This window comes from Electrona antarctica (assembly GCF_951216825.1).
Source record: "Electrona antarctica genome assembly, chromosome: 20".
In the NCBI taxonomy this organism is placed as follows: domain Eukaryota; kingdom Metazoa; phylum Chordata; class Actinopteri; order Myctophiformes; family Myctophidae; genus Electrona; species Electrona antarctica.
In genome coordinates this window covers 37,255,345-37,275,714 of record NC_136801.1, presented here as the reverse complement: position 1 = coordinate 37,275,714, position 20,370 = coordinate 37,255,345, and the positions used below count along the sequence as shown (strand labels likewise).

General features: G+C 45.9%; 2 protein-coding genes across 4 annotated transcripts in view; both read right to left on the bottom strand.

Annotated features, from left to right (window-relative positions):
- Positions 1-288: 288 nt before the first annotated feature.
- The window catches only part of snx7 (sorting nexin 7), an 84,462-nt gene continuing 64,380 nt past the window's right edge, over positions 289-20,370 (bottom strand). For 2 of the 3 annotated variants that reach the window (XM_079490191.1, XM_079490192.1), the window contains exon 9: positions 289-3,937. In XM_079490191.1, coding sequence (XP_079346317.1) covers positions 3,860-3,937 — 78 coding nt within the window. In that variant the 3' untranslated portion in view covers positions 289-3,859. The remainder of the gene's footprint in view (positions 3,938-20,370) is intronic. The other variant, XR_013788549.1, reaches the window with a different exon arrangement.
- Positions 17,279-18,409, bottom strand: LOC306913500 (actin, cytoplasmic 1-like; the record flags this gene model as incomplete). The annotated part of the gene is made up of 1 exon (XM_079490198.1): positions 17,279-18,409. The coding sequence occupies one exon, from the start codon at positions 18,407-18,409 to the stop codon at positions 17,279-17,281; it is 1,131 nt and encodes a 376-aa protein (XP_079346324.1).

The window sequence follows — 20,370 nt, the reverse complement described above, 5'->3', positions numbered from 1 at the left end:
CGCGACACGCCCGCCGTCAAGCTGGCATTGCAGCCTAGGGGGCCCGGCCCCGGACAACCACCATATGCTCGTGGGCCGGGCCCATATTTCAACTATTGAAATAGGGAGGCTCAGAAATCATGCTCAGAAACTCGCCTAACAGTGACATTTGGTCATTTGAAACAAGATTTCTTTTTTTTTTAGTAGCCACTTATTTTTCTTACTCCATTTTCTTCCCAATTTAGTCGTAATGCTAATTAATTCCTCACCACATATATTTCGTGTCGAACAACCCACATACGTACTAGCTCACTGTACCAAATGTTTCTTTATTATCATCAATCAAACACATGCTTCAGTCAGCATTGTTCCAATCATCATTCATTACATAATTCAATAACAATAAAAGCCAAAAAAAGAGCAAGAAATGTATAACAGTATAAAACATTTGGCATTATTATTAAAGTGTGGCAATCAACATCATTATTATTATTATTTTAATTTAATTAGCTATAGTCATCATAAACAGGTAAACAGGAGAAAGTCTCCGGATGCAGGCTTTAGACATTCCCGGAAACGGCAGCGTTCCGTTTTGAGTTTGCCGGCTCCTACTTATAGCCCATCGAGGCCTGAGGACCCGGTTCTACAAAATGTCTCCCAAATTCTGACAGTTTTCTGAAAAAGTTATATCAGTGGTGCACTGGTGCAGCCTCAAACTATTTCCTGTTAAGGACCCACATAATTATCTGTATTTGGCCGTGGTTGTGGACCACCCCCCCTCCCCCAATCTGAAAATATGACGTTCCAGATGCTAATGAGTTAAAACATTCGCTGTGAAAGAATATATAGTCAAAGATTTGCGCCACGTTTTCCCGATTTTTCAAAAATAGCAGACCTACAAGCTCGTAGCGCGGCACTCGGTGCCGCGCTACGAGCTTGTAGATCTGCTATTTCTCAACAGCTAAAGTTTAAAGGGATGGTTTAAAGTGGTTTAAAGCTATGAGGTGACACAGATGCGTCCTCAGGTCTCAATGGGGCGAGGTAACCGACTCCATTCACGTGGTGGCCATTTTGTCCAAAATGCGCAATATACGGTATTACAGGAAATCTGACACATCCCGTAAATTTAACCACTTAAACCCCCAGCATCAGATATATTTAACGTGGAGCGAAAACGGAAAAGGCACCGGCAAAGAGCCCTGAGGGACCCCTGCTTAACTAAGGATAGGGTTTAAGTGGTTAAGATTTTATTTAATTTTTTTGGTACATACGCTTTACTTCTGAGAGAGAGAGAGAGAGAGAGAGAGAGAGAGAGAGAGAGAGAGAGAGAGAGAGAGAGAGAGAGAGTTTACTTCTGAGAGAGAGAGAGAGAGAGAGAGAGAGAGAGAGAGAGAGAGAGAGAGAGAGAGAGAGAGAGAGAGAGAGAGAGAGAGTTTACTTCTGAGAGAGAGAGAGAGAGAGTTGACATGGAAGACATGGAATAAGGCACAATACATACTACTGCTATAACGACACGTCAACGTCGTTCCGAGCTTCGGTCCCATAACTTCATCAACGTCATTCACATCAACGTTGTTCCGAGCTTGGGAAAAAGGGTCCCATAACTTCTCCTCTGGACCCGTGCACCTCCAGAATGTCCCTATAATCCCTGAACTAGAGTTACGGGAAGCCCCTTCCGAAACGGGATGATTGTCTCCGACGTCGGAAAGGAGTGCAGTATGCGAGTTGGCCTCGAGGCCCGTGGTGGTGGTGTTCATACTCCCATGTTAGGTGACAAGCAGCTCACTGCTGAGTGAGTGTAGTTTTCTGACTTTAGAAAAGTACACTCATTACGCGGTGAGTAGCAACAGAGCCCCCAGAATGGCTGGGCAACGTTGAAGTCGTCTCCCTACTGGTCAAAACCTGGTACTGCAGGCAGGCTGGTCCCGCCAGCAGTACCATGACGTAGAGGTACTACAAGGACAGCACGGGTGGGGGGGGTACTACGATAGGAGCCAACCAATCATATCAACGCTCACGGTGGTACTACCCGGTAGACTTCGTCGTTCTTCCGGGTCCTTCAAAACACCACTGAGCAACTTCCATTGAAGTGAAAAGCGGCGGGGGGGGGGTTGTCGCTCCTAGATATAGTACAGCTCTATGGTAGCAGGCTCACTGGTCACCCTGACACACCTCTCGGTGTTTACTGACCCGACATCCACCCTTTCACTCTGGGGCTATCACCCCGTTCACGGATTGGTCTAAAAGTTGGGTGGGCGGTCCCCTTGGTTTACATAAACCTAATAATAACCACTGGAATGGTGCAAGCTTCAAGAACCCGGGATTTAGACCCCGAACGAGAGTCAACAACGACGTCTCTTTGGCTGGTGTGTGCTTCCGTGCCGGCTCTGCGCATTGTGCAGAGTGACGTTGTTGGAAGTCAGTAACTGTGTGTGTGTGTGTGTGTGTGTGTGTGTGTGTGTGTGTGTGTGTGTGTGTGTGTGTGTGTGTGTGTGTGTGTGTGTGTGTGTGTGTGTGTGTGTGTGCGCGCGAGAGAGAGTTCATGCACGTGCATGGGAGGGCTGGGCAATATATCAACATCATATCGATATAGTGATACAAGATTAGATATGGTCGGGGATTTTGGCAATCGTAATATTGTGATATGGCATAGGGGTTATTTTTTCCTAGACTTAACCACGTTAATGATGCGTTGACACGGGCAGATACTGTACAAAGACACAGTCTACCATTCATTTTCAATGGAAGGCAGCGACATGAAGATGCAAAGATACACCAGACGTTTGCAGCCGCTGTGAAAGATACAAAGATAACAAAGCTACAGAATGAGTTGAGCTCGTTTCAACTTCAGCTGCAAATACGCTGTGTAGCTTTGCATCTTCGTATCTTTTTCATCTGCCAGTCTGAACCTAAAGAGTATATATGAATAGAGACGGCACCCGGAGGAAACCCTGAGGCGAAATGGACATAGTGGCCGAATTTGGTATTGCGGCGTGGGCCCAAACACATGAACGCGTTTGTCCGTTGACTATCATTGTGCACGTTCATGATGACACGTGAACGCTGTTTCATACGTGAACGCCACTATTTCATACGTGAACGCGTGCAATGATAGTCAACGGCCAGCGCGTTCATGTGTTTGGGGCAAATCCATCCCAGAACGCACTCTGTTCCTGAGTGAAATCGCCCCATGCGCTTTTGAGCAACATAATGCAAGTGGATGGGAGGAGATATCCGGTGCCGTCTCTATTCATATATACTCTAAGGTCTGAACGCAGCATAAGCCCCATTTTATACTTTCACAACTTGCCAAAATCAGCTAAACATAGCCCACACGCTTGCTAGCAAGCTCAGGAATCTTGTAGATCTGCTATTTTCACTATTAAAATAAGTTGAGGTACAGTACAGTATTTGGTCAAAAATCAAGTTACATTTGAGGAAACTTGTTTGTGTAAATTATGAATGACGCATGGCTGCACGCCTATTGTATAGGTACAGTATAACAGTGGTTTTCAACCAGTGGTCTGGGGGACCACCTGTGGTCCTTGAGGGGGTTCCAGGTGGTCCCCAGCTAAATAAATTATGAGTTATTTTGATCAATGTTTTGCATGTATCTCTCCTTATGGTACCAATATCAATACAGCATGGCATTGTGGACAAGATCTTATCCAATGACCACATTTTGAGTCTGAGAGGCTAAATCTCATCAAATGGTGGTCCGTACGTGGCTCCAAAGCCAAATAAATAATGGACCTTGATATGAAAAGGTTGAAAACCACTGCTGCATACAACGGGGGGGGGGGGGGGGGTGTTCATTTTTTAAGCGAGGCGTGTAGCGGAGGAAGGAAGGAAGGAAAGAAGGAAGGCAGGCGTCTGGACGTTAGGAGTCATCCCTGTCGACGTCCTCGCTGGCCTCGTCCCTCTGCGACAGGAGGAAGGTCTCCCACACAGCCAGGCACTGGAAACATAGAAAAAACACACACAAGTGATGGATTACATTCTGTCTTTAACACATCGAACGTGATAAACGTATTTTGACGTTCTTAATTAGCCCTCGGTCCGATGCGAGAAATACGTAGAAATACGTTTCGAGCACCTTTTTATTGATTACTTTCAATCAACTTTCTACTAGATCAAGCAGCCCCGATCCATGCCACAACTAGCCTGGCTCCAGCCCTGAATCGCTAGCCACGCCCATTAAGAAAATATGTTCTGGCGATTCAGGTCTGGAGTCTCTGCCTACGGCGGCGTTAGTGTCGTTCGGAAATCCGATCACAGCAGCTGGTTGGCCATCAGCCGCGTCACTCGACAGCGTCAGACAAAAAACATGGCTGCCCCCACTGCGGTGACTCACGACCGCATCAATCGGCCGATCGGCTTGCCTCCCCCTACCCTCATGTTTATTTTTTTTTATTTTTCTCTCTCCAAAATGAGTTAATAGCACAGGCAGACTCTTCACATACTAGAGCATGTCTGAAATAAGTGTCAGAGCTGAAATCGACATGTAAATATGAAATAAATGCTTAAACATGTAGCTATGGTGTAATGTTAGAGACCACAGAAGTGAACCTTTCAAGCCTGTTTTCTCAACTCGCTGTTTTCTGCAAGACATTACTCTATAAGACATATCTCCAAAACTGGTGGATCAAACTGAACAACCAATGTCAATTGGTTCCCTGCTTTAATATGACGTGAAAAAACGAAAATAAAAAAAAATCCAATGGCAGTCCCTCAGTCAAATTTAGTCGCATATGGAGATCTAAAATTCTGAGAATCATGGTGTTATGTCAAATGTGTGTCAAAGACAAATTTCAGTATGAACTGACAATAAAGTAGTACTATAGCATCATCATCAATCAGGTTAATTGTCACATCACAGGTATAGAGTAAAAAAGTGAGGATAGCAGCAGATGTATACAGGACCATACAAATAAAAACAATGCATTTTATGGTAATGTATTAGATCATGTATCTATACTGTAGATGGTGTTCTGATCCAGGATTAGCAGCTCTGGATGCTGACTATGGGTGCAGTTGTTCCTGATCCTGATGGATACGTTTCTCATGGACATTGTCATGCAAACCAACCAGGCTGTATATATGGTGGCTACAGTAGAGAATCTATTCTATTGTTTGAGTTAGGTCATTTCAGTATAGCTATAGGCAGGGCAGGAATTTCACGGTGGCCATGGCCGTCGTTGCCCCTCTCTTTGGCCGTGTGCCCCTCGAAAAATTGTATGCCCAGGCGGCCACAGTGGCCGTTGTTGCCCATGTGCCCCGACAGGCGCCCACAGCAGTTCATTTTACAGTATTTCCTCTGCGCAATTTTCCAGTCATTACGGTAACCAATGTTCCCCAAATGTCCCCGCAGAACAAATCTGTGTAGCGCACATGAACATGAACACCAGAGATATATCTGTGTATTGTAGTTGTGTTGCCATTTGCCAAGTGGTTTGATTCTTTTGCGTTTCTTTGCCTTAATAACTACCCCCGCTGGTCGTCATCACACACACACACACACACACACACACACACACACACACACACACACACACACACACACACACACACACACACACACACACACACACACACACACACACACACACACACACACACACACACACACACACACACACACACACACACACACACACACACACACACACACACACACACACACACACAGATCTGTCACTCTTTACCTCTTCCCGTTCTCCCCCCCCCCTCTCCAACTCCCCAGCGATGTCATCAGCTTGGCAGCAGGCCAACAGTACACACATCACACTTCGTTTACAACGCCAATATAGTTCTATAGACCTGGACGGCCGGGGGAGGGTGCGGGGGCGAGGGCGGGGGTGGAGGCGATGGAATCAATTCAATCAATCAATCGCCGCTCCGTCAGCGCGTGTCAAAAAGAAAAGCGTCCCGAGTTTCTCCGCGGTAATATCGGGCCCCGTGTTTACGAGGTGACAATAAGTCACTTCTCTCTCGGCCCTTCTATTTTAACCCATTTTGACCCGAGATCAGATTCTGAAAATGTCTTCTACATCCTGACAGTTTTCTGAAAAAGCCAACGTTCTATGTCAGTGGTTCTTCGATTTTTCAAAAATAGCAGACCTACAAGCTCGTAGCGCGCCACTCGGTGGCGCGCTATGAGCTTGTAGATCTGCTATTTTCAATAGCTAAAGCATAACATAATGCTAACACCAAAAGGGGTTCCCGCCCAAAATGGGTTAAAAGAGCCAATTTCGTTGAGCGCTTGCGCCGGCTGCGGCGGCGGCCCGGCGCCGTCTCATCCGTTTGTCAACGCCGGGCAGGTTTGTTGATGAATGCCGCGACCCAGACGACCCCTCCCTCCCTCCCTCCCGCACGCCAATCTGTCACTCCGTTCTCCACGCCGCTCTGCATCCCTTTATGCCACCCTGTTATTTCTCATTTTCTCTTATCCTTTCTTTCCCTCACTTCTTTGGTCTCCTCTCTCTCTCTCTCTCTCATGTCCTCTCGTACATACATGTATAGAGTGCATATGCAAGGGGTAATGTATGACGTACGCGTAGGCTGTAGTTGAGAAATAATGATGATGTTTAACCCATTTTGACCTGAGATCAGATTCTGAAAAGGTCTTCTACATCCTGACAGTTTTCTGAAAAAGCTATGTTTCTATGTCAGTCGTTCTTCGATTTTTCAAAAATAGCAGACCTACAAGCTCGTAGCGCGCCACTCGGTGGCGCGCTATGAGCTTGTAGATCTGCTATTTTTCAATAGCTAAAGCATAACATAATGCTAACACCAAAAGGGGTTCCCGCCCCAAAATGATTTAAACACATTTAGACCTGAAGACGATTCTACAAATGCCTTCTAAATCCTGACAGTTTTCTGAAGAAAAAAAACAACATGTCTCTATGTCAGTGGTTCTCAAACTATTTCATGTCAAGGACCCCCAAAAATATATGTAATTGGCCACATAGCCCCATCTAAGAACTATGTTGTTCCAGGGACCCCCCCCCCCCCCCCCAGAAGCAAAGCTTTGAGTTAAAAACGTTCGCTCTGAAAGAATATATATTCAAAGCTTTGCGCCACATTGTCACAATTCTTCAAAATTAGCAGATCTACAAGCTCGTTGTGCGGCACTCGGTGCCGCACTATGAGCTTGTATATCTGCTATTTTTCAATAGCTAAAGTATTTTATTTTATTTATTTATTTGACAGGGACAAAGCTCATTAATCAACATGTCAGTTTTCATCTGTAAATGGGCCATAGGACTGTGTGAGATGTTTGGCAAAATGTTTAGGAGTAATATATACATGTTTTTTTGTTTGTTAGTTTTTTGCAAGAATTTTCTTCACTTATGCTACATAAGTTGTATACAGATCGATGCAGTTATAGCTAAAAACAGGAATTGGCCTGTTATAGCGCCGCCATGAGGCTGATTTGGGGGGAAAAAGAGTGGCATGTCGTCCTCGGCCTAGTGGAAATGTGCGTGTATAATTTCACGGAAATTGCACACTGTGTTTGTGATTTGTGGCATTTTGTTCGAAACGGACCAGTTTGGTTTGGAAGCCAATCTTAGCCAATCAGGATGGGAGATGGGAAATGGTGCAGATCCGTGTTGATCACATGACTATGGAGATAGTGTATACCAAATTGTGTGATGTATGGATGAAATTTGTACGAGTAATCTACAGAAATGTGTTTTGCCTAAATCGGCCTCATGGTGGCGCTATAACAGGCCGTTGAAGAATATTTGGGGCAGAGGTTCGTCGTTGGCATCCAGGGAGTGTGTGCAAAGTTTGGCATGGATCGGGCCAACGGTGGCGGAGATTAGCTGGTAACGGACGGACGGACGGACGGAAGGAAGGACGGACGGACGGACGGAGTGCAAAACATACTCTCTCCCCATGCCTTCGGCCTGGTGGAGACAATAAACATGGTACAGGGGACAGAACAACCGCAAAGTAAAGTGAAAAATGACACCGGTGATGAATACTAAATAGTGCTGATAATTACTATGATTACAGATTTGAATTGTTTTAGCCACCTTTTCAGGTTGAATTTGAAGGTTAGATAGTTGGAAGTCTCTTACTTCTGTGGGAAGACTGTTCCAGTGATGGGAGGCTCTAACAGAGAAGACTGTTTTACGAAACACACTACGTCTGATTGGCACTTCACAGTCCCCTCTATAACATAAACACCAAAAGGCGTTCCCGTCTAGAATGGGTTAAACACCGAGACAAAGTCGAGGTGTTTAACACTCTGACCGGGGCTATTTAATCCATTAAATCATAGCGCCCAGCGATTTATAGCAGCGGAGCACTTTTCCAGACGGACCGGATGTTATCCCGGATGTGGCTGAAGCAGCTAAATGTAGCCACTCTAGACACTCTAGAGCCGATCGACAACAACGGGAGGTTTTATTAATTCTATCTATCTAGACACTCTAGAGCCGATCGACAACAACGGGAGGTTTTATTAATTCTATCTATCTAGACACTCTAGAGCCGATCGACAACAACGGGAGGTTTTATTCATTCTATCTATCTAGACACTCTAGAGCCGATCGACAACAACGGGAGGTTTTATTAATTCTATCTATTTAGACACTCTAGAGCCGATCGACAACAACGGGAGGTTTTATTCATTCTATCGCGACTAGCGACTGGACCAGTTCTGCTGCATAATTACCGTTCCCAATATCGCCGCTAAGTCAAATAATAGTCAATAATATATAACATAATAATAATAATAATAAATCAAAAAAAGATATATAGGCAAAATCTGGAAACGAAATATAAACTAATTATACAAATATTGAAAAAAAGCTAAATCCGTGTCAGTGGCTTCAAAACCGTGGCATGTCGTCAGTTTATAGATTAGCTATGGCTGAAGTGGTTTGCGAAAAATGCATCAACAAATCAAAACCATGCTCGTGCTGCCCATATCGCTTGATTAACTCTCACTTGAATCTCCACCCGAGATCCTCCACTTGTCAAGTTGCATTAACCCATTTTGGGCGGGAACCGCTTTTGGTGTTAGCGTTATGTTATGCTTTAGCTATTGAAAAATAGCAGATCTACAAGCTCGTAGCGCGCCACTCGGTGGCGCGCTACGAGCTTGTAGGTCTGCTATTTTTGAAAAATCGAAGAACGACTGACATAGAAACATATACTTTTTCAGAAAACTGTCAGGATGTAGAAGACATTTTTTAGAATCTGATCTCAGGTCAAAAGGGGTTAAGGAACAGCCTCTCTCTGTCATGCTAGTTCACTACGGTGGCAGCCTGACAGCGGCTCAAGTTGAGCCCTTGCCGTTTTGATTAAAAAAGGACAAAACAAACCGTCAGACGCTTGGCAAACGTCTGGCCTGGCATGACTCGACTATAAACGGAGATGACGCGGAGCCGATCCGGGGGGAGCATTAAGCGACGCAGCGTATTATCGCTGACCTTGTAAAAAATAATTGGCTTGGTCGTTTCATTGAAATCACCTGGGTGGAGGATCAGTTCCTGGTCACGGCTCAAAGAAGGGTGCTCTTTATAAATACTTATAAACACTGGAGTCAATGTGGTGCGGTAAAGGCTGCAAACGTGCAGTCATGGCTGAGGGAAGTAGGGGTGCTGGGGGGGCTGTAGCACCCCCTCCCCCCAGGCACAGCCCCCCCTCGAACAGGAGGGGAAGAAGGAAAAAAATAATAAAATATGCTGTATCACAGTATTGGCACCTTATCCTGGTTAATTGCCTGTGTCAGTTCGTTCATATAACTTGCGTGTGTAGAGGGAAAGTAAAGGCCACGTTTGCGCGTGCAAATGCGCGTGCATGATGCGTGTGCACGCGCATTTTTGCGGCGCGCGCTATGCTACTACTAGACGCTCAGCCCCTGCTTGTGTAAAGTACTTCCCGCGGGCCTGCGTGCAGTGGCAGCCTTAGGGCCGATTCATACTCCTATTTTAGAGCCGAATAAAAGTCGGTTCGGCTCTGTAGAGCCTACAATGTGACGTCATTTGAGGTGGGGGGGGGGGGGGGTACCGTCCTAAAGTCGGCTCTTCGGTGCTACTGAAAATGTCTGACGAGCCGAAATCATTTCGGCACTACAGCGCCGAAACAGCGGTAAAATAGGAGTATGAATCGGCCCTTATGTTTCAGAAACGACTTGGTGCACAGTGTACTGGTTACAAACAGAACAGTGGGTCCTCAAACCTTGTCATGTCAAGGACCCCTGAATGAAGTGGCGGGGACTTTTTAAATATATTTTGGAAACAGAAAACAGACAGACAAAACAGTGGAATACATTTACATAACATTACATGGGGAACACAGCATACAAATAAACCTAAAACAAGATCACAAATGGTTGCAGCTTTGGTTTTCAAGCAACCGTCTTTTCAGATTGAATTTAAAATATGGAAATGTAGCACAATCCCTTATACGCCGAGGAAGGCCAGTCCATGCTACACAATCCTGTACTGAGGACATTTTGACCGAATGTTGTTTGCCGGTGCGGCACTTGGCAATCTCCTCGAGTGGTTGCTCTGGTACCGATTCCCCTATCAGGCTTCAGTTTAATTAATTCACTTAGGGGGGGGGCGGGCACAGACCATGGAGGGTCTTGTATATGACCCCAACCTGTTTGAATTTTTTAAAGTTATCAAAGCTAAAAAAAAAAATAGCCTCCGGAGGATGTTACAATGATGATATGAGTGAGGCTTCCTGTCTCAAGTTGTATACTCGTCTTTAGCCGATACAATTTTAATTGACGTAAATAATTAGCAATCACACTTTACAGATTATTTTTATCTGAGACCTCGAACGACAGAAATGGGTTTCAAAATTAGGTGCCGTCTTACGAGTACGGGGACATCATACAGTATGGTGCACTGTAACACATAAACTGCCAGAACATCATGTTTTTGTGTAATAAACGTCAATTATTAACCCTACTATATACTTCTGCGCACATCATGTGAACAATACCGGAAATACCCCAGATAACTGATCTAAAAGCGAGATTTGTAAATCTGCTATTTATGCCATTTCTGTAAACCTTTTGGCAATAATGTCCGCCTTAACCCATTTTAGGCCGGAACCCCTTTTGGTGTTAGCATTAGGTTATGCTTTAGCTATTGAAAAATAGCAGACCTACAAGCTCGTAGCGCGCCACCGAGTGGCGTGCTACGAGCTTGTAGGTCTGCTATTTTTTTTAAATCGAAGAACGACTGACATAGAAACATAGCTTTTTCAGAAAACTGTCAGGATGTAGAAGACATTTTGTAGAATCGTCCTCAGGTCTAAATGGGTTAAATTCCAGTGTTCGATTACATGTTACCCCCCTAGCTAGTAGCGAGCACTGCGGCTAAATATAACATTTTCCACCCCACATAATTCCCACGACTGAACTTGCATCGAACTACCATTGGAGCATTGGCAGCATAATCTACTCCACAAATCCCTTTTCAGGAATCCAGTGGCAGAGATAAGGGTGACAAACGGTGTAACACCACGGATGTCGATGCCGTTTCCCCGGGGGAACGATAAAAATCCATTTCAGGAGAATGGATTTATTTACAGGGCTTGCCGAGGAGGTCGGAACTCTCTAAGCCACGGCGATAACCACGGAAGCAGGACGTTGTAGCGATACGACTTGGGTAGCAACACAATGTATAGCAGCCGAAGGAAAGACAGCAATTATTTGTTTCCACGATATTCTCTGGGCTTTTCTGCCTACATTGATAAGGACACAGTGAATATATAATAGACAGGAACCAGGGAGAGAGAGTAACACGCAGCGAAGGTCGCCTGGGATCGGGACTCAAACCAGTGACACACTGTCAGGCATGTGCCTATATGGATATGGTAAATAAAATGGTAAATGGTGCATTTATATAGCGCCTTTATCCAAGGCGCTTTACATAGATTGTGCATTACATTCACCCATTCACACACATTCATACACCGATTGCGGCGGAAGCCATGCAAGGTAACAACCAGCACATCGGGAGCAATTTGGGGTTCAGTGTCTTGCCCAAGGACACTTCGACATGTAGCCAGGAGGAGCCGGGGTTCGAACCGCCGACCCATGGATCATTGGACGACCTGCTCTACCTCTTGAGCCACAGTCGCCCTGGACCGCTAGGCCAGCGGGCACCCCAGCAATTTGAGGTTTGAATAGATGTGCAGAGCACCGAGACAATGGAATGCTCAACTGACAGCCATATATGGCCATGAATTTCCTAACATTTGCACCAAACTTTTTTTTTATACGTATAATATTTCACCGGTAATGTTTCACAATAACCTTTTCAAATTATTTTGACCCTAGTTACGCTTAATTTCTGCTATGTCCAGCTTTGAGGGTTTGTGTTAACACATACATTGTCCTAACACAAACATTGAATGCACCACTCAGTTCACACGGGTGTGATTTTTATTCCAACTAATGCCTAATGCCTATATCAAAAACTGGAGCATGTGTTCTTCGCAAACAGAGGCAATGGTTAACCATTTATGGGGCCGACATGTACCAGAACGTTTACCCTTTCCGGTATTTATGTATTTACAGTTAACTACAATAATTAGTTACTTTTTCAGGTTCCTTCCGTATGGACACATGCTGTGATTACAGTAGAGCTACAAGGGGTGTCACTAGAACAGACTAGCCTGCCTGCAGGCAGTGGTGGAAAGTAACTAAGTACTTATACTTAAGTACTGTACTTTGTTTTGAGGTATTTGTACTTTACTTGGGTATTTCCAATTTCCAGTACTTCTACTCCACTACATCTCAGAGCCAAAATTTGTACTTTTACGCCACTACAATTATTTGAAAACTTTAGTTACTAGTTACTTTGGAGATTTTAATTTTGATTAGAAAACATACATTAACCACATCAACCCTATACATTTCGGCCATTTGAAAATAGCCGATCTACAAGCTCACAATGCGTCGCAACACGACGCATTGTGAGCTTGTAGAAAACACTCCTTGGGCCTTTTTAAGCCCGATGAGTGTTTTTCGTGCAAAACGAATGCTTGGAATGGATTCAGAATCATGAAAAGCCCCTAGTTTGACCCCTACTTTGGCCATAGACAAATTGAACACCCAATATATAGTAGCCATTGTTTTATAATAAAGCGAACACAAACTCGCAGCACTGACATGAATTGATTAACCCCTTTAGGCCAGAGGCGTATCTACAATAAGATGTCCAAATCCATTTCGGCCTGCAGGCCAAAATCCATACACCGAGGACAAAAACAAGACCTGAGAACTATTAGTGGGCAGCGGATTGGCCGTTGCGCGTATAAAGCGCGACCCTCGATCACCCATTGGAATGTAAATGCATGCCTTTCAGCCTTTGTATCCTACTGTCTGGCAGGTATATCTCTTTGAAAACCTTTAGTGCTATACTGATTGTGCGCGGGGGGACGACAATTAACACATCTTGCCTGCCCAAAATGTCGTTCCTGGAAACGCCACTGATTTAGGCCCGACGTCAAAATTAAAAAAATGTCTTCTAAATCCCGACAGTTTTCTGGAATACCTATGTTTCTATATCAGTGGTGCTCAATATTTCATGTCAAGGACCAACAATTGTAATAGGCCACCGACCACCACCTAAAAATATGTTGTTCCAGGGACCCTCCAGAAGAAAGGATTTGAGTTCAAAATGTTCGCTCAGAAAGAATATATTCAAAGATTTGTGCCACATTTTCACGATTTTTCAAAAATAGCAGACCGAGTGCCGCGCTATGAGCTTGTAGATCTGCTATTTTTCCAACAGCTAAAGCATAACATAATGCTATAAACACCAAAAGGGGTTCCCGTCTAAAATGGGTTAATGCAGCAGATTTGTGGATAAACTGTCCACCCCTGTTGTCTGGATGCCAAAGATATCGGCAGTCTGGGCGTGGGACACATATTGACAGGAAGATGAGGCAGCACAGTGGATGCAATTTATTTGCACGGAAATTGCCACATTATAAAATATATTATGAAAAAATGCTGGCGATACTGGCATGCAACGTTGACATGTACAGCACAACTAGCACGGCCTATATCAACCCATCATTTCGCAAGGGAAAGTATGTTTTAAGCAAAGTATTCAAATGCAAGTCAATCATTACACCCAAACAGAGCCATAGAGTGAGACAGAGTTACGACAACTCCGTTCACTTCATAGTGGCAGCGGTGGCCGAACGGATTGCGGAGCGGTCTTGATACCGGAAGGTCGCCATTTCGAATCAGCGGTCCAACACGTTAAAATTACCACCGCTGAAGTGCCCTTGAGCAAGGCATTGAACCACTACCATGAAATGTTCTATGAGCAGGGCCTGTCTGGAAACAAGTTATTGAGCTTAGCCCAGATACCCTGGGTAAATATAGTAACTTTGCTTTGCTTTGGGCCAGGCTCTTCTACATAGACTTCTATTGGGGGGACAACCGGAAGTTTACAGAATGCATTTGGAGTCTATGGGCTCGCACGAGTATATGAACCACGTGACCGGGCTGTTTTCTGCCCCCTCAATGTCTATGGCTCTGCACCCAACTAACCTCTAAGCCACATACGGTACCTAAATTCTAACCTAAATCAATGTTTAAACATAAAACAACCTAGTTGTGACTGAGCACCAGAAAATGGTCCTCAAATTGTCAATATCTCACATTCTACATACTACACCTACACACACACACACACACACACACACACACACACACACACACACACACACACACACACACACACACACACACACACACACACACACACACACACACACACACACACACACACACACACACACACACACACACACACGCACACACGCCCACACGCCCATCTAATGGGTGATACATTTACACTTGTTAGCAGGGGTGGACGATGTGAAACCTGACCTCCAAAAAAAAGCTGTGGACAGCAAATTTTTACTTCACTTCCATGCGCTCTTTGGATTAATCATGATCCTCAAAGGCTTTATATCCTCATGTTCCACATATAATGAACGAGGTCTGAACAAAATGAACACGTCACCCTTTTATCCGGCTTAGCCTTATCCACTTTTCTGGTCGTGCCGGCAGTGCCTTAACCCATTCTGACCTGAGATCAGATTCTAAAAATGTCTTCTACATCCTGACAGTTTTCTGAAAAAGCTATGTTTCTATGTCAGTCGTTCTTCGACTTTTCAAAAATAGCAGACCTACAAGCTCGTAGCGCGCCACTCGGTGGCGCGCTATGAGCTTGTAGATCTGATATTTTTCAATAGCTAAAGCATAACATAATGCTAACACCAAAAGGGGCCCCCGCCCAAAATGGGTTAATTCGCCGAGGCTTGCCTCAGCATCGCAAACCAACAAAAAAACGTGAGGATTTGCATCGATCTCGCTAAATAACCGTTATGGAAACAAAAGTCTTGCAGATCCGCAGAAATCTTTCATCTAAAGGGCCCCCCGAGGTTGATCTTTGCCTGCCGGGATTGGAAAGGACAAAGTCTCGGGGGGGGAACACTGGGTTCGGGGTGGATAATGTTCGGATTGAGCTGTGTAGCGGCACATTCTGCATGTCTGTTTCTCTGCTGATTCTATGAGTCCTAGGGTAGATGGTCAGACAAATGGTCATGGGCGACTGCGGCTCAAGAGGTAGAGCAGGTCGTCCAATGATCCACGGGTCGGCAGTTCGAATCCCGGCTCCTCCTGTCTACATGCCGAAGTGTCCTTGGGCAAGACACTGAACCCCAAATTGCTCCCGATGTGCTGGTTGGTACCTTGCATGGCTTCCGCCGCAATCGGTGTGTGAATGTGTGTGTGAATGGGTGAATGTAATGCACAATCTATGTAAAGCGCCATGGATAAAGGCTCTATATAAATGCACCATTTACCAAATGCACCATTTACAAACCAATGGAAAATATCATCCGTTTGAATTCTGCCCATTCTGAACATGGGCTTGTCATGTGGGTTATTTAAGGTCACTTGGGGGGGTGGGGGATTACATCTAAAAAATGTGGTCAAGGCATCTCTGATGAAAGAAACCTATTCGTCTGGGAAAATGTGAATGTTTTAGCGTTTTGCAAAGAAAGAACTAGAGCTCCGATGGCAAAAAGAGTGACAAAAAGAGTGGACAGCGTTATAGCGCTGTGCAGTCGTCTGAGATTCAAGGTACAGTCGTCCGTTCTAACCAGGACGAGACTGGGGCATTATGTTCTAACTTGGTGGTTTTCAAACATTTTAATTCCAAGGACACCCCAGATTGGTGTGCATTAACCCATTTTGACCTGAGATCAGATTCAAAAAATGTCTTCTACATCCTGACAGTTTTCTGAAAAAGCTATGTTTCTATGTCAGTCGTTCTTCGATTTTTCAAAAATAGCAGACCTACAAGCTCGTAGCGCGCCACTTGGTGGCACGCTATGAGCTTGTAGATCTGCTATTTTTCAATAGCTAAAGCATAACATAATGCTAACACCTAAAGGGGTTCCCGCCCAAAATGGGTTAAGACCACCCAAGTCAGAGAGAGTGCGTGCACAAATGGAACCAAGTGGACGAGTACGATTCCATCTGATTCCATGTGTGCAGTCTCTGGGTTACAGACTTGCAAGAGTCTATTTGGTTCCTGACAATCAATCATTTAAACAGGGACCCCCCCTGGACCGCACGTCCAAAGTTTTGTTTGAATGTCATAGGCAAGCATCCAGGCGGACCGTGTCAGTGTGGACATCTGGAGACAGTGCAACATGGTCTGTTTCTCGTGTAATACAAATAAGAGACATCATTTATTCAGGGGGATTTCCGGATCCGGGTCCTTATGGATTTCTCTTTCAAGTCTATATGGTTACATCGGTGGCGGTGGCTCAGGGGTAGAGTGTCTGGATGGTATCCGTAAGGTTGCCAGTTCGAACCCGGGCTCCCCCAGAGTTACTGTCGAAGTGCCCTTGAGCAAGACACTGAACCCCTAATTGCTCCCGATGTGCTAGTTGGTGCCTTGCATGGTTTCCGCTGCCATCGGTGTATGAATGGGTGAATGTAATGCACAATCTCTGTAAAGCGCCTTGGATAAAGGCGCTATATAAATGCACCATTTACCATTTTACATCCTAGAGGAATTTAACATATTGGAACTGTACTAATGGTCTATATTAAAAAATGCAATAAAACTAAACCGTTGGCCCGTCTCCACAGGCGACGGTTGTCGTCTTCTCGTGTACTGTCGGGAAATTCAAAGAAAGCAACAAAAAGGAGGACGTGTCTCGTTTCACGATATTTAACCTTAATTCTATAACGCCGTTCTGATCGAGGCTGGAACATTAAGCTTCAGAAGCACTTGTGGTGGACGATGTTGGGGCCCGACTCGTCGTACTCCTCCTTGCTGATCCACATCCACTGGAAGCCCGACAGGGAGCCCATGATGGACCCTCCGATCCAGACCGAGTAGGTCCGCTCTTGCGGGGCGATGACCTTGATCTTCATGGAGGGCGGCGCCAGGGCCGTGATCTCCTTCTGCATCCTGTCGACGATGCCCGGGAACATGGTGGAGCCTCCGGACAGCACCGTGTTGGCGTACAGGTCCTTGCGGATGTCCACGTCGCACTTCATGATGCTGTTGAAGGTGAGCTCGTGGATTCCGCAGCACTCCATGCCGAGCATCTGCGGGTTGAAGAGGGGCTCCGGGCAGCGGAACCGCTCGTGGCCGATGGTGACGACCTGCCCGTCGGGCATCTCGTACCTCTTGTCCAGGGCCGAGGAGTACCTGGACGTGTCCATCTCGAGGTCATAGTCCAGCGCGATGTAGGTCAGCTTCTCCTTGATGTCGCGCACGATCTCCCGCTCGGCCGTGGTGTTGTAGACCATCCCGCGCTCCGTCAGGATCCTGATGAGGTAGTCGGTGAGGTCGCTGCCGGCCAGGTCCAGCCGCTGGATGGCGTGGGGCAGGGCGTAGCCGTCGTAGATGGGCACCGTCTGGGTCACGCCGTCGCCGGAGCTCAGGACGATGCCGGTGGTGCGGCCCGACGCGTACAGCGACAGCACGCCGGGGTTGGCCACGTGCATGCCGAGGGCGTTGAAGGACTCGAACATGATCTGGGCCATCTTCTCCCGGTTGGCCTTGGGGTTCAGGGGGGGCTCCGTGAGCATTATGCAGTAGTCGTCGGGGGTGATCCGGAGCTCGTTGTAGAAGGTGTGGTGCCAGACCTTCTCCATGTCGTCCCAGTTGGTGACGATGCCGTGCTCTATCGGGTACTTGAGCGTCAGGATGCCTCTCTTGCCCTGAGCCTCGTCGCCGATGTAGTTGCTCTGCTGGCGCATCATGCCCACCATCACCTCCTGGTGCCGCGGGCGACCGATGATGGAGGGAAAGACCGAGCGGGGAGTGTCGTCTCCGACGAACCCGGCCTGGACCGTGCCGGAGCCATTGTCAATAACTATAGCGAGAATGTCATCTTCCATGACTGCACTCTAGTCTGTTGCACGTTTGGTTATAATGATTGGTGGGGAGCGTTTTCCTGTTCCTTTTATGCGAGCGTTGCCGTGATGTCGCCGCGGTGTAGAAATGCATATGACCAAATATGACCTAAAACACTAGAATACCTTGTTTAACACATGGTCTGCTGCTGACATGGGTGTATATATATATATATATATATATATATATATATGTTTATATATATATGTTTTTTAATATCCATCTATTGTCTGCTGCTGACGTATATATACGTTTTATATCGCTTTATATGGATATGAAACTGTGGAAACTATGGAAAATCAACTTTCAGTCCTGAGACGGTTGCTAGGCAACGCACATCCATAGAGTCCTGTTCAAAAAATGTCAATCTTCTCTCGCTGTTTTCTCGGAAACTACGGCACTGTCCGTGGTGTTGAACAGACATCAGAGGTTCGGATCAGATTTTTCACGGGGATTGCGATTACAATATTAACATTTCGGGAGAATGATAGACATCGTGTGCTAATGCTAACATTAGGCCTATTTTCTTTCTCCTCTCATTTGCCGAGACGGGAAAACAGAAGTGCTTGCGTAGTAATACGCATATCCGGCCGGCGCAAGCCAACTACCAACGCCGGCAGTCTAAGGGCCGATTCATACTCCTATTTTACCGCTGTAGTGCCGAAATGATTTCAGCTCGTCAGATATTTTCAGTAGCATCGAAGAGCCGACTTTAGGACGGTACCCGACCCTCCGGACCTCAAATGACGTCACATTGTAGGCTCTACAGAGCCGAACCGACTTTTATTCGGCTCTAAAATAGGAGTATGAATCGCGCCTAAGTGTTTTAAGAAGTCACTTTGGAACCTTTTCTCTACTATGCAGTTAATTGCAGCCTCTGCCTTACGGAAATTGCAGTAGGTCATGTTGTCATTTTGATCCTTTTTGAGGGGCACTAGCCGTCTGGCTTTTGAAATTACGTCATGTTCAGAGCACTTTAAACAAACATTGCCCAGGCACCCCTCACTTCACACGAGTGTGACTCGTTTGACTAATTGTCCATCCCTACTGTCCCATTGAGTAATTAGTGGACATTGACACCAGGCCAGCCAGCCAGTCAGGCCGTGCTGTAACGGAGGTGTTTGCTAGGATGTTTTGGGCCTATGGGCGAACGCTACACAGTAGCTCCTCTGTGCGTGGGGGTTGATGAGGTGTGTGTGTAGCACCAGGCTCCATGATGACACACTTTCACACCTCCAGCACATGGGGCACGCACAGCTCTGTGACACTGGGCTGTCACAAACCGCAGCTGGCACCATCAGACACCATGCACGTGAGCACGGGACGGTGCGTAACCTAATGCAGTGACACAGGCGCTCACACAGAGCCACACGCACCCGGGCCTGTCAAAGGGATGGCTCCATATTCAAATGCCAAATCAGAATAAGGCTGTCACGGTTGCACATTTAACACTCCGACCGCGATAAGCGTATCAATACGTTCTTAATTAGCCATGCGTCCGATGCGAGACACCTTTCTTTCAATGTGTTGTTGAGCCAAAACTAAATCTCAAAATCTTAAGTTTTGGAACCTTGAGGCAGAGTTGTATCACTCACTAGACAAACTACAGCATTAATGACATGAGAGTTGACCTGTGGGTCGGGGCAGCTTGCGGGGTAAGCTTCATTAGCATTTAGCTTAGAGCAAGGCAGTCGGCACACATATGAGAACAGTACAAAAATAATACAAAAGTGCACTCGTCGTAGCACATTATCCCCGCCAGGCTGGGTTACCTACCCAAGGACTGTCAGCTGTGCAGCTGCAGTTCCACGAGGAAGCTGCGGGGGAAATAGTTTGTACAAGTAGGTATTGCAATGGTGTAGGCAGTTGTATATACTTTTGTCTTTTAGATGTTCAGAGCTTAAAGAGCAATGTGTATTTTGTGAAGTTTTCAAAGTGTTTGCTT